The 12,968-nt window shown below is 34.5% G+C and overlaps 1 protein-coding gene across 1 annotated transcript in view; it reads left to right on the plus strand.

Annotated features, from left to right (window-relative positions):
- The window catches only part of F13A1 (coagulation factor XIII A chain), a 192,435-nt gene that overhangs the window by 62,406 nt on the left and 117,061 nt on the right, over positions 1 to 12,968 (plus strand). The window contains exon 4 of the mRNA XM_003760207.4: positions 8,830 to 9,081. Coding sequence (XP_003760255.1) covers positions 8,830 to 9,081 — 252 coding nt within the window. The remainder of the gene's footprint in view (positions 1 to 8,829; positions 9,082 to 12,968) is intronic.

Genomic DNA, 12,968 nt, shown 5'->3' on the forward strand with positions numbered 1-12,968 from the left:
GTGGCATCTGTGGTCAGGACCCATATGAATTCTGTAGAACATAGAGCATTTGTGTAGGGCTTATGCTTTTCTAAAAATGATTTGCAAAACCCAATTAAGGAAGAAAACTAAAAGTATATGTTAATTGCAAATTCTCTTGGGGAAAGTAATCAACTTTATATAAATTGTGAAAGAATAAAGTGAATATTTTTAGCAATTAAGTGTTTAGGAGACTGGTTTCACAGAGCTTACATTAAAAATAGAAAAAAACAGCTTTATTTGGAGGAAATTAATTTTTTTCTTATTTAGCTTTTTAAAAAAATTAAAATGTAACAAAACATTGAAAAGTCAATATATATTTATCTATATATATATATACACACATACATATATGTGTGTATATGTAGAAAATATTTAAAGGTACAATTTACATATGCAAATATATGTAAATTGAGGGTCAATTTACATATATTTGCATATGTAAATTGTACCTCAATGTAAATTGACCCTCACTGCTTTTGTAACATATATATTGTGTATGTGTATATGTGTGTATATACCTCAATAGCTCAAAGAAGTGATGGCTAAAACGTATTTATTAAATGGGAGTGGTGTCTTGGTATATTTAGAGAGATAGATATCTAAATTCATATATCAAGGCACTAAATTATATATATTTATTGCTGATGTCTGTGTGAAGTGTGTGTGATACAAAAATACATAGTCTGTGTTTAGCCACTTTTCTTGTGTAGTAAATATGTTTATAGTCTTTACCAGTGTGACATGTGTGACCCATGTGACACATAGATATAGATGTAGGTGTATGAACATGTTTTGTTGTTCAGTCATTTCAGTCATGTCTGACTCTCTATGACCCCATTTAATATTTTCTTGACACAGATACTAGTTTACCATTTCCTTTTCTAGCTCATTTTACAGGTGAGGAAACTGAGGCAAATAGGATCAAACAGGTAGGAAGTATCTAAGGGCAGATTTAAAGTCAGTTTTTCTTGACTCCAGGGTCAGTGCTCTAACAATTGGCCATTTGGTATAGCTACATATATCTATCTATTCACATGTAATAAATAAATGCATTTATAGTTATCACCTGTGTGATGTTGATAATGTGTGAATTGAAGAGTCTTATTTAACTTTTTTACCATATGCTTTAGCATATGCACATACATTTATCTATAACTCTACATGTATATAGCTATATTTCTGTATGTGACTATATAGGAACTACTCAAGTGTAATAAATGTGTTTATAGTCATCACTTCTATGGGTAGTTTGGAGTTGTTTTATTTTTGATTTTCAGATTGATATTCATAAATGGATGAATGTGCAAAAAATAAGAGTAGTGACTATTGTGTAGTATATAAATACATTCATATAGACATGTATATCTATATATGTGATATATAGATATACATGCAATTAAGTACTCAGTGTAAGCACTGTCCTGCATCTGCAGTTGAATAGTCTTTTTCAGCATGCTAAAAGTGAGAGGGTTATTTCATTGAAAGATGCTTGTTCCTTTGCGATGCTTTCCTTGCTCCCAACTCAATCACTGGAGATTCTTCCACCATACTGTCCCTGAATAGGTTATATACAGAATTAAACATGGCATCATAACATAACTCACAAGACCATGAACTTATTATTGACACTTCAAACCATAAGCTAACAACTAGTTTTTACATACTGTCTGTATGAAAATGTTCACAAATGTTTGTGTTCATTTTTCTTCCTTTGGAATTAACATGCTCACTAACAGGTCTTCTTATATCTTTTTATAGCTACAGTCTTGGGTTACTTATCTCTATCCACTGATTATTGAGATTCTTTTCATATAGAATATTTAACACCATTATTTCCTTTTCTCTCCTCTCCTATATAACTTTAGCATCCTTTCCTCATTCCCAAACCCCTTGCATTTCCTTGGCTCTTCTGGAAATCTCTCCCATTATAGCAGAGTCACTGTCTTTGCTCTTAATATATCTAGAATAAAGTACAAACTCCTCCAGCATTTAAAGCCATTCACAGTCCAGAGCTGCAGCATCTTTCCAGCCTTACTATACAGCTATCTCTTTCATATATTCTTTGTTCTAACCAAACTGGCCTACTTAGAGTTCCTCCTACACGAAATTCCATCACCAATCTCAGAACATTTCTATAGATTATCTCCTTTTCCTGGAAGGCACACCCTGCTCATAGAAACCATGACTCCCTTCAAATCTTTGCTCAAGCATCACATCTTACTATACAAGGTTTTTCACAATCTCCTCTTGCTACTGGTACCGTACCATCCCTCGTTCAACTGTACATATTTTGCAGTTATTGATATGTATATATGTTGTTTTCCTTCATAGAATTCAAGTTCTTGAAGACAGAAATGATTTCATTTTTTATTGTGTATGCCCAGTATTTAGCACAGTGCCTGAAAAGATATTAAACATTCAATACATATTTGTTGATTGTTTGATTGACTTGCTTTATTTGGGGCTGAGGGTAAATGAGTTGATGACAGACATATAGTCTCCAGTCTCACTGAGTACTTTCTTTTCCCTTTGCTGCTGTCTCATTCTTGAGTTGTTATTCAGCCATATCCATTTCTTCTTGTCCCTGATTGGGGTTTCTCTGGCAAAGTTGCTGGGGTAGTTGCCATTTCCTTCTCTGACTCATTTTACAGATAAGGGTCTAGTAAGTGTCTGAGGCCAGATTTCAATTAAAGAAGCGGAAGCTTCCTGATTCCAGGCCTAGCATTATATTCTCTAAACCACTTAGTTGCCTCTAACTCCCAAGTCACCATCACACTTCAGGGCCACCAAAATTACAGGATCGAGAATATTGATTCTACATAGTCTGCTTTCATGTCAGGGTTTTTTTTTTTAATCTTACCTATGTAGATATCACAGAACACATCTAATTTCATTTATCCCTGCTCTGTCTATTAATCACCTTCCCTATCAAGTTCCCATTTTCTAACACATTACTTCATACTACCTTCAAATAGCTTTTTTTCTGAATTCTCTAGGCTTTCTAAACCTTCATCCTATTCAGATACTCACTGATTTTGCTCTGTTCTCTTCCACCATCTTCTACACACCTACTCCTTCCAAGGATCTTCATAATTCCCTATACTAGTATCAGCCTTAATTTTTTTTTACTAACTGTGTAATTCCAGATAAGTCATTTAATACTGTTTACCTCAGTTTCCTCATCTGTAAAATAAACTGGAGAAGGAAATGACAAAACACTCCAGTGTCTTTGCCCAAATGAGGTCACAAAGATCAGACATGACTGAAATGATTAAAAAACAACAATATTATCAGACCATGAGCTGTTTTGGTAAATATTAAATATCCTTTAAATATTAAAACATTTTAAATGTATTCATTAGCTATGCTATAAAATTAAACAAAAATTTAAAAATATAGTCTTCAGTGGTGGAAGCAATCTTTCAGACCATGAGAACTTAATTGAGATAGAATTTGGGGGAATTGTAGAGGGCCTAAAAACCAAAGCATAACTGAAGGCATTTGCTATTAAGTTGGCAACAAAGCCCCAGACAGAGTGAGAACTTAGTGGCTTGCTTGCTTTTATAAGTGTTTGAGTTTGGGGATGGGAGGAGGCAAAGAAGTAAATAGTAGAGAGGTGAATATCCCCAGAGTATAAAAGAGAATCACTCAGAACACCAAAGATTACTTTTAGGCCAGCCTGTTTCAGGTAATCCCTCTGTGGTTATCCAGGAATCATAAAGGTTTTATGGGTAATAATGAATGCAGCCATTATTTATAGCCTATGCAAGCCCCTCCTGACAGTGTAATGATTCCTCTAAAGCCATTTGAACCTTGAGGGAAAATGGCATTTGCAAGAGGGTTTTGATCATGTGTATTTTCTGGCAACATATGAAGGCAATTCAACCACAAAGCTAAGAGAAGAAAATGAAGAGAAGGAGAATGGGAAATGGGAAATACTGGAAAATAAGGAACCCATGCGAAACAGGTTTTTCTTGAGTCATCTGCCTCTCTAGGATCAAAATTAGAGCTTAAATAGATCATTGTCTCATTTCCCAGAACTAACCCCAAAGAGGGTTTTCTCCCATTTTCTCCTAAAAGGCCCTGACCAAACCATGGGGATGGAGATGCCTGACAAGAGCCCTGAGAGTACTCTGTATTTCCCACCCCCACCATGCTGTGAATCAGATTTGCTGACAATATGGATCATTCTGAACAAGACTTCATATTAATTGCTTAATTTTCATGGTCACTGTCACCAACATAAACGTTGGCTATAATAATCACAGGTGACTAATGAGATCTAATAGGATTCTAAATTTAGAGTTGCAAGGGACCTTAGAGGTCATGCCATTGAGCCACATCATTTTACAAATGAGGACACGAAAGACTCTTAAAATGAAATGGCTTAACCAAAGTCTCAAGGGTAGTAAGTGACAGAATCAGGATTTGAATCAAGATCTTGCCACAAAGTCCAGTGCTCTTGCTACTGTACCTTATTGCTTACCTTACTACCTACTCAGTTATCTTGCCTTCAGTCTCCTATCACTCATTCTTATATATTACTGACATATTGATCTTGCTATTTTTTTTTATCATATCAACCACTCACTTGCCCAGGCACACATAATAGTTCTTCATCATCTACAATAACATCTCTTTTATTGCCCTGTATGAATCTCCAGTAAGACTGATCTCCTCACTAGTTCACAAGCTATATTCAACCTTAATTCTGTATTATATTGTGATGCTACTTTCATCAGAATAAGTATAAAATTCCTAGATGGAATTTGCAAAATCTACAAACCTTTAAAAACTGAAAATCAAGTAATAGGGAACTATGACTTTCCATAGATCCATAAAATACAAGAACTAAAGGGAAGCACAAACATGTACAATACACATATGTATGTATAAGCATATGTTACTATAAATGTGCTAAATACTGTATATATACATATATGTACAGAATGTGTATATATATACTTTGTAGCTATATGTATATACATAGCATACACACATATATCATGTATATACAGTATACATACTATATACATATGCATGAGTATATATATATATATATATGTGCATATTCACACATATAAAAGAACCTAGATAAATTGGATGTGTATGTACACATATATACAATACATATATATATTACTATGTTATATTGTATATACCCATATATGTATATTTGTACTTTTATTATGCACACATATATATGTATATACACAAACATACACATAATTTAGGCAGATGCTTTTATTTTACATAAGGGGAAACTGAAGTTCAAAAGTTTGAAGCAATTTTGCCAAGTTTGTAAGTGACAGAGTCATAAAGAGAAACCAGTTTTCCTGACTTGCTAGCCCAATGCTTTCTTAACTATAATGTACTTTCTTCCATCTACCAGAAGCATGTAAGTTCCTTGAGGGCAAACACTGTCCCTGGCATCTCCAATGTCTACTACATTGCCTTGTACACAGTAAATACTTAGTAAGTGTTGAATTTGGATGGAATTGAGTCTCCCCCTCACCTTGTCTATAGTACTGAATTCATACAAGGTATTTGTTACTTTTAGGGTTGACTAAATGATAGCTGGGATAAAAAAAAGTCTGAATTATTCTGGGTATAAGGACCAGGTTACTCATGGTCATCATTTTCTTTTTCTTATTCTGATTGCTTTGTGCATACTCTGTAGAGGTGTCCACACACAACACACACACACACACACATACACAATTTTTTCTCCTATAATGCAGAAAACTTAGAAATTCCCATCTCAGCCATATCTGTGACATGAGAGTTGTGTAAAGAGCTAGTTGCAGAAATTAATGGTGTAAATTACTGTTAATTTTAATTATGGCCAGTAATACAGAAAATCAATAAGGGAGCTCTCTTTTTTTAAAAAAGTACAGATTTAGTTGTAGTGAATTAAAAAAAAAATAATAGAACTGCTATTTTTCAGAGCAGTCAACAAATACCTTCAGTAATATGTATTCATCCCTTTCTTCCTCAGTTGACAGAGTCACAAGGAAATAATTATATAAAAGAAACTAAAACACGAAAAAACTTATTCCCACCTTCTCCTTAATTTTCAAACTGGTGCCTTGGTTGGCCTTTTTCCTAGAAACATTATTACTCTCTAGAGCCCTCATCACTCTGCTGAAGCATCTATATCAAACACAAAGTTCCCAGCTATGGGTCCGTAGTTCATTTATTAAGCTATTTCACACAGCAGTTGATACACTAAAAACTGACTTAGATTAAAAACACAACACTAAGCAGGACAAGAAGTTTGCCACCAAATCCATAAAAGCCCAGGAGATAATTAAAAAAAAAACATAAACAAAGAAATATAAAAAAGTTTTAAGAAATGATTACCAAAGAGTGAACTTATAAGTAAAACAGAGAATGGGAGCTAGCCAAACTTATTTCTCTCTACTTGTGATCACTCACATCCCATAAGTATTTTGAACCTCAGTTTCATTTCTATGAAATAAACAGAACTACATCTTAACTACATGAAGAATACTGTACTAAAAGATAATTACATAAATGCTAAAGATGATAAAAAATAAAAGACTTTATTCCAACACTCCAAAAAAAATATATCAGAAACCTGAATATGATCTTTAAACTCACTTGACAAATTTGAAAATTTTAAAATGTGTTTATAAGTGGGATGAAAAGAAGAAATAGGGAACAAGAAATTGATATATTTTAAAAGTTGGATTGCAATACTAATTCACAGTTTCCAAAAGACCCCAGTATTCAAAAGGGAACACTTTAATGTCAAAATTTTTGTTGTAGTTTTTTTAGAGTCAAATCTCCTGAGAGTTAGGATCACATATAGCATAAGAAAAAGAATACCTGCCTTAGATTCATAAATTTGTATTTGAACTCTGGATTTGTCTACTTTAGTAATTGTGTGACCTTAGGTAAGCCACTTATTTGATTTCTTTGAATTTTAGTCTCCTGATTTGTAAAAAGAAAATAAAGAAAACAATAAACTAGATTATTTCCTAGATCCTTGTTTTTATGATAGTAGGGAGAAGAAAGAAGAACTAAGCTTTAGCTGAGCTGTGAAACTTCTTGTTTTGGGTCAGCAAGTAAAAATTACTTTTAACTTTTTTCATATCCCTCCAACTTAACAACATCATCATCACCACCACCACCACCACCACCACCACCACCACCATCATCATCATCATCATCATCATCATCTAGCACTTAAATAACACTTTACTATGTGCCAGGCACTATGTTAAGCACTTTATAAATTTTATCTCATTTGATCCACACTACTACACTAGGAGGCAAGTGCTATTCTTATACCCTTTATACAAGTGAGGAAACTGAGGGGAGACAGAGATTAAATGATGTGTTCAGGGTCAAATAGCTAGAAAATGTCTGAGATCAGATTTAAACTCAGATCTTTTTTCTTTCATGCCATGTTTTATGTGCTGCACTGTTTAACTGCCTAAGTTATATAAACTGTCCAAATAACCACCCAAACCATCCATTGCAGAGAGAAATATTTAGGAGTTCCTGTGCATAAAAGCTTTGGGGAACAAGGTCAAAAAGAAAGAATTGTAGAATAGGAGAAAACTTCTTGCAATATTAGGTATAAATAAAATCTCTCCCTCCCTCCTTCTCTTCTCTCTCTCTTTCTTCCTCCCCCCCCTTCCTCTCTCTCTCTCTCTCTCTCTCTCTCTCGGTCCCTGTCTCTGTCTCTCTGTCTCTGTCTCTGTCTCTGCTTCTCTCTTTGTGTTTCTCTCTGTTTCTCCTCCCCACTCTGTCTCTGGCTGGCTGGCTATTTGTCTGTCTGTCTGTCTATCTCCCTGTATCAATAAATCTTATGTTAATTGATTCTTTTTTTTGAGGAGGGAACCCCGATGTGCAATTTCACTAGTGTAGGGAATCCTTGCTGTTAAGGAACTTCCTCTCCCAATGTAAAGTCAGGCATTTGCTCACCAATTTATCTTTTTAGAGAGTTGCCTGGTGGCACCAACAGGATAAATGACTTACCCAGGTCTATGTGGCAGTATGTCCCAGAGGCAGGGTTGAAGCCAGGTTTGAACCTGAAGCCATGTGTTCCCACCTCTGAGGTCAACTCTCTATCCATTATACCATGCTGCTTATTATAAATTTCTTTTATTTTTATATTACTTTAATATCTGAATAAAGCTTTTCCCCTCTTCCCTACCCCAGAGATTCATCATCTCTTTAAAAATAGTTTCTAAATTCATTAAAGCCAACCAAAACATCAATCATGTTTGACAAAATATGAAATATCTCATCTCATATTCCCCATATCTGCAAAAAAAGGGAGAGGATACAGTTCTTGTCAGGTACCAATTAACCAAAAAGGGACCATCACTACTAATCTCCAGCTCTGGCAAATTGAGAAATTGAGTTGAAACAATATGGCCAATTTAGTAAAAATTAAGGTTCTATTCTTGTCAAATTTGCTACTGGAAAATGAATATTATCTGTGTGTTTTTTTAAAAAAGAGAGTACTCAAAGAATAGGAAGTTCTGCTCATAACAGATTAGCCCAAAATTGATTCACTTATGGTGACACCACGTTTCCACTGGAGCTGAGAATAAGGCTCAAAATTCTTACTTTACTGTCCTCCTAAGGGCAGTTTAATGGGAAGATAAGTTCATAATAACCAAAATTTTACAATTCTGCTTTTTCATCCTGGTTGTCTGTCTTTTTTATTGTCCAAGCACAATGTGCATATAAAGTAGAAGCAGTTTGAAAATTCTTACTAAATTCTTTTTTTATATTTTTCTTTCTTTCTTTCTTTCTTTTTTAAAATAGGTCGCTACCCTCAGGAAACTAAAGGGACATTCATTCCTGTTCCCATCGTGTCAGAGTTTCAAAGTGGAAAGTGGGGGGCAAAGATAATTTTGAAAGAGAACCGGTCTGTCCGCCTCTCTGTCCAGTCCTCCCCAGAGTGCATTGTGGGGAAATTCCGCATGTATATTGCTGTCTGGACACCCTATGGCATCTTCCGAACAAAGAGAAACCCAGAAACTGACACTTATATTCTCTTCAATCCTTGGTGTGAAGGTGAGGGGATATATTATTCATTTCTTCTCTCTCATGAAGATAATATAACTCATTTATTTCTAATATGTGAGTCTTTGGTAATAAAGGAAGTGTTTTACAATGTTTTGCAAAGGGTGAATCTTGAAAACTGCATGTATTTTGAAAATAAAAAGCTATTATTAAAAAATGAAAAAAAGAAAAGAAAGGGAATTGTTTTGCAAAGAGACTGGGGGGAAAAGTGGTAAATTTCTAATATCTGCCTATTAATTATTAGACATTTCTCCATTAAATGAGGATATCCATTCCATAGGTTATGACCCTAATGAAGAAACTCAGAGCACGTCCCTGATTTTCAAAGTTGATATAATTAGTTGCCTCTGACTTCAGATGAGAGAAATAACCCAACTCTTTCCTTCTACCCATTGATTCTCATAGTTTTCCTCCTATTTTCTTTCTTCCTGAAGAGAAGTTTAATGTCAATGTTTCATAACTATTTAAATTTATATAAATTAATTTCCATGAATGAAATGTTCTGACCTTAAGCCTTTATCAGGACCTCTGTTCATTCATTCTTATTCATTTTTTTTTCTCTTAGATGACCATAATAAATGAGTATTCACTTCTAAGAGGTTTTTTTTTTTATTTTGTATTATCTCATAGAGATCTTACTTACACATATATTATTTTCTATCTTAAGAAAGCACTGTTCTGAGGCTCACAAGTACCCTTTGAGTTGTATTATTGTATTTATAAATGTAAATAATTATAATGAATACAAATGATTTCATACCCACATTCTTCCAAAATGGGTTAACATTTTTATTGGTTTTGAACAATCCCTTTTGATGTTTTGTTTTTGTTTTTTTAGTAAATAGGCTGTTTCCTTACATGGGATATGACATTAATATACTGAGGCTAGTGACCTATTCTCTATAGAATTGATATTTTGAATTGTTTGTTAGAGTAGTGGTGACAGGTTGCATTGGGCTACCCAGAGTCATTTTTTCCTCAGGTCTTGTGACTCACAGCATATATTTTTTAAAATAGCTGACCAGCCTCAGGACACTGAGAAACTCAGTCATATGAAGTTCAAATTTTTTTTTTCAATAATTTTCAATTGTCTTCCAATCAACAGGCAAAAGTTAACATCTATTATTGTATGGCAGAAGTGCTCAGGTTAGAGATAGGGAATATTTATGGCCTTAATTTTTTTAAGGAACCTATCTCCTTTTTATAACATTTTTTGCATGGAATTAAATTCCCTTATAACATTGTCCTAACCTCATGTTTTCATGGAACAAATTAGTGACAGTAAATAGGGATATGTCTAGGAAAAGCTATGTGAATTTCCTCTTCACCCCCTTCTAGTTTTCTACATAATCAAAGACACAGATAAGCACTGAAAACATTTCTTTCTTGATCAATAACTGTGAGTGCTAAAGGTGTGAATTCTCTAATTGGTTGTACAAGCAGTTTCTCTGTGAAACATTGTTGACATTTTTTTGTGATTAAAAAAAGGAATATATCTGGTAAAACTATGGCATGGGAAAAGATTAAATAAGCATACCATAGGAAAAATTAGAAGTTATGCAGGCCTTGATATTGAGGGAATTTTTTAGATATATGATCAAAATTTATTTTGTTTAGTCTCATATGGTTCCTTAGAATATGCTTCAAAGTGTTAACTCCCTACTTCCTTCTTTTTCCCATGCCCTTGGAAACAGATTTATGCAAATGCATTCTGAAATGCTTAGGGTATTTTTACATTCTGGGTGTATGTGGGAGGTACAGGTGGGAAGGAGAAAATAAAATATTCTTCATCACCCCATTCACTGTCTGGGTTCTCCCCATCATGGTCCCCTAGGGTACGATATTGAAAGGACACTTGTCTAAAGATGAGTGTCCTGGAATTAGCATTTGGAGCTTCTCTATAACCCTTTTGTATATTTAAAATAAACGATTACACCTGCATGCACTAATTTACAAGGAATTAGTCATCAGGGCCTGGAGTGAACAATAAGAGAAATGTAGTTAGGGTCCATAGACCTAGAGGAAAAAAAGATCATGGAAAGGAATAGAAATTTTTTTGTTTGTTGAAATTGAGTTGAAATATTTTTATAAAAGGGGTTCTTAACCAGATATTAACAAATTTAAAATTTTTTTGATAAGTCTATTTCTGTATAATTGATTTCCTTCTTAATGCTATTTTAGGCATTTAGAAAGATTATTCTATGAAATGGCCCCATGATACACGATAAGTTAGAATCCTAGAATAGAAGAGAGAGTTAAAGAACTGCCAAAGATATAATTTGATTTGAACCAGGAAACTAATAGGAGCAATCTGGTTTTTTGAGTGGCCAGGAGGGAGGAGAGAAGACTTAGGTAGAAAGAAGAAGGGAAAAAGAAAAAATAAATTCTTATGGATTGCCGTATATAGAAGAAACTGAGTGAGGAAAATAAACTAGATAGGAGCATCAGTGTAGGCAACTAGTTGACACAATAGATAGAGCATCAAGCCTTGCGTCAGCACCAAACCTTGAGTCAAGGAGACCTTAATTCAAATGTAGTCTCGTGTGACCCCTCTGATTGCCTCAGTTTATTCCATCTGTAAAATGATCTGGAGAAGGAAATGACAAACCACTCTAAAAGTATCATTTCTTAGAAAACTCCAAATGGGATAATGAAGAATTGGACATGGCTGAAGACAACTGAACAACAATAGCAAAAATGGAAGCTGATAGGAAAGAGCAATATTCTCCATACTATAGCCCCTCAGGAAGAAGTCCTTATGTTCTAAAGTTGTGTCAGCAGAAATTATAACAAAAACAAGGAGCTTGGCATTTTCTTGCAGCCTGTTCATGCTGGGCAGAAGAGAAACAGTGACTTAGGAGCAAGTGGTCATTAATATTTCCTGGGTAGGCTCACTGTCTCCATGCTTATACTTTAAGTTTGTACCATCTGGGATCTCCCCACTCAAGCTGCCCTCCAGCTGCCTCAAAGGCTGTGGGAGGACATTTCTTGTTCTTCTCTACCTACACTGCATGTTGCTAGTTATTTAAGACAAGAACACGTTGGCTAGTTCAGTTTTGACTGAGTTTGCTGATTAGTTCCACTGCAGTGTAATAATTAATTAATGAGAGTTAAGTGGTCTAATAATTAATTAATAATGAGATAGCATTTATATAGCCCTTGAAAGTTAGCAAAGGGCTTCACATGACACCTAATTTGATCCTCAAAACAATGCCTGAAAGCAGGTATTATCATCTCTATTTGATAAAGAAACTGAGATTGAAAGAGACTTGTCCTGGGACACAGAGGTGGCACAAGGAATAGAGTGCTTGCCTTGGAGTCAGGAAGATTCATCTTTCTGATGATTAGTTTAAATTTAGCCTCAAACACTAGCTCTGTGTCCCTGGGCAAATCACCTAACCTTGTTTGCCTCAGTTTTCTCAATTGTAAAATGAGTTGGAGCAGAAAGTGCCAAACCTCTGCAGTATCTTTGCCAAGAAAATCCCAAATAGGGTCATGAAGAGTTGGACATGACTGAAAAATGACTGAATTGAGCTATTAAGATATTTTTGGTTGTTTTGTTTTCATTTCCAATTACTCTTTGATTCTTGGCGAATGTTTTAAGTAATTTGGGTATTTATTAGAAACTTTTGGAGGATCCTAGATGTGACCTTTAAAATGATCTAATCTAGTACCCCCATTTTACAGAGGAAACTGAAGCTCAGAGAGATTAAATGACTTCAATCAGTCAACATTTATTAAGCAAGAAGTGTCCTCAGAAAGCTTACAATAAATACGAGAAACAATATGCAAACAATATATACAAAGCAAACTATTACAAGTAGGATAAATAGAAAATAACTAATTGAGGGAAGGCACTAGAGAAATCTTCCAGTAAA

Source organism: Sarcophilus harrisii, chromosome 1 (assembly GCF_902635505.1).
Source record: "Sarcophilus harrisii chromosome 1, mSarHar1.11, whole genome shotgun sequence".
In the NCBI taxonomy this organism is placed as follows: Eukaryota; Metazoa; Chordata; class Mammalia; order Dasyuromorphia; family Dasyuridae; genus Sarcophilus; species Sarcophilus harrisii.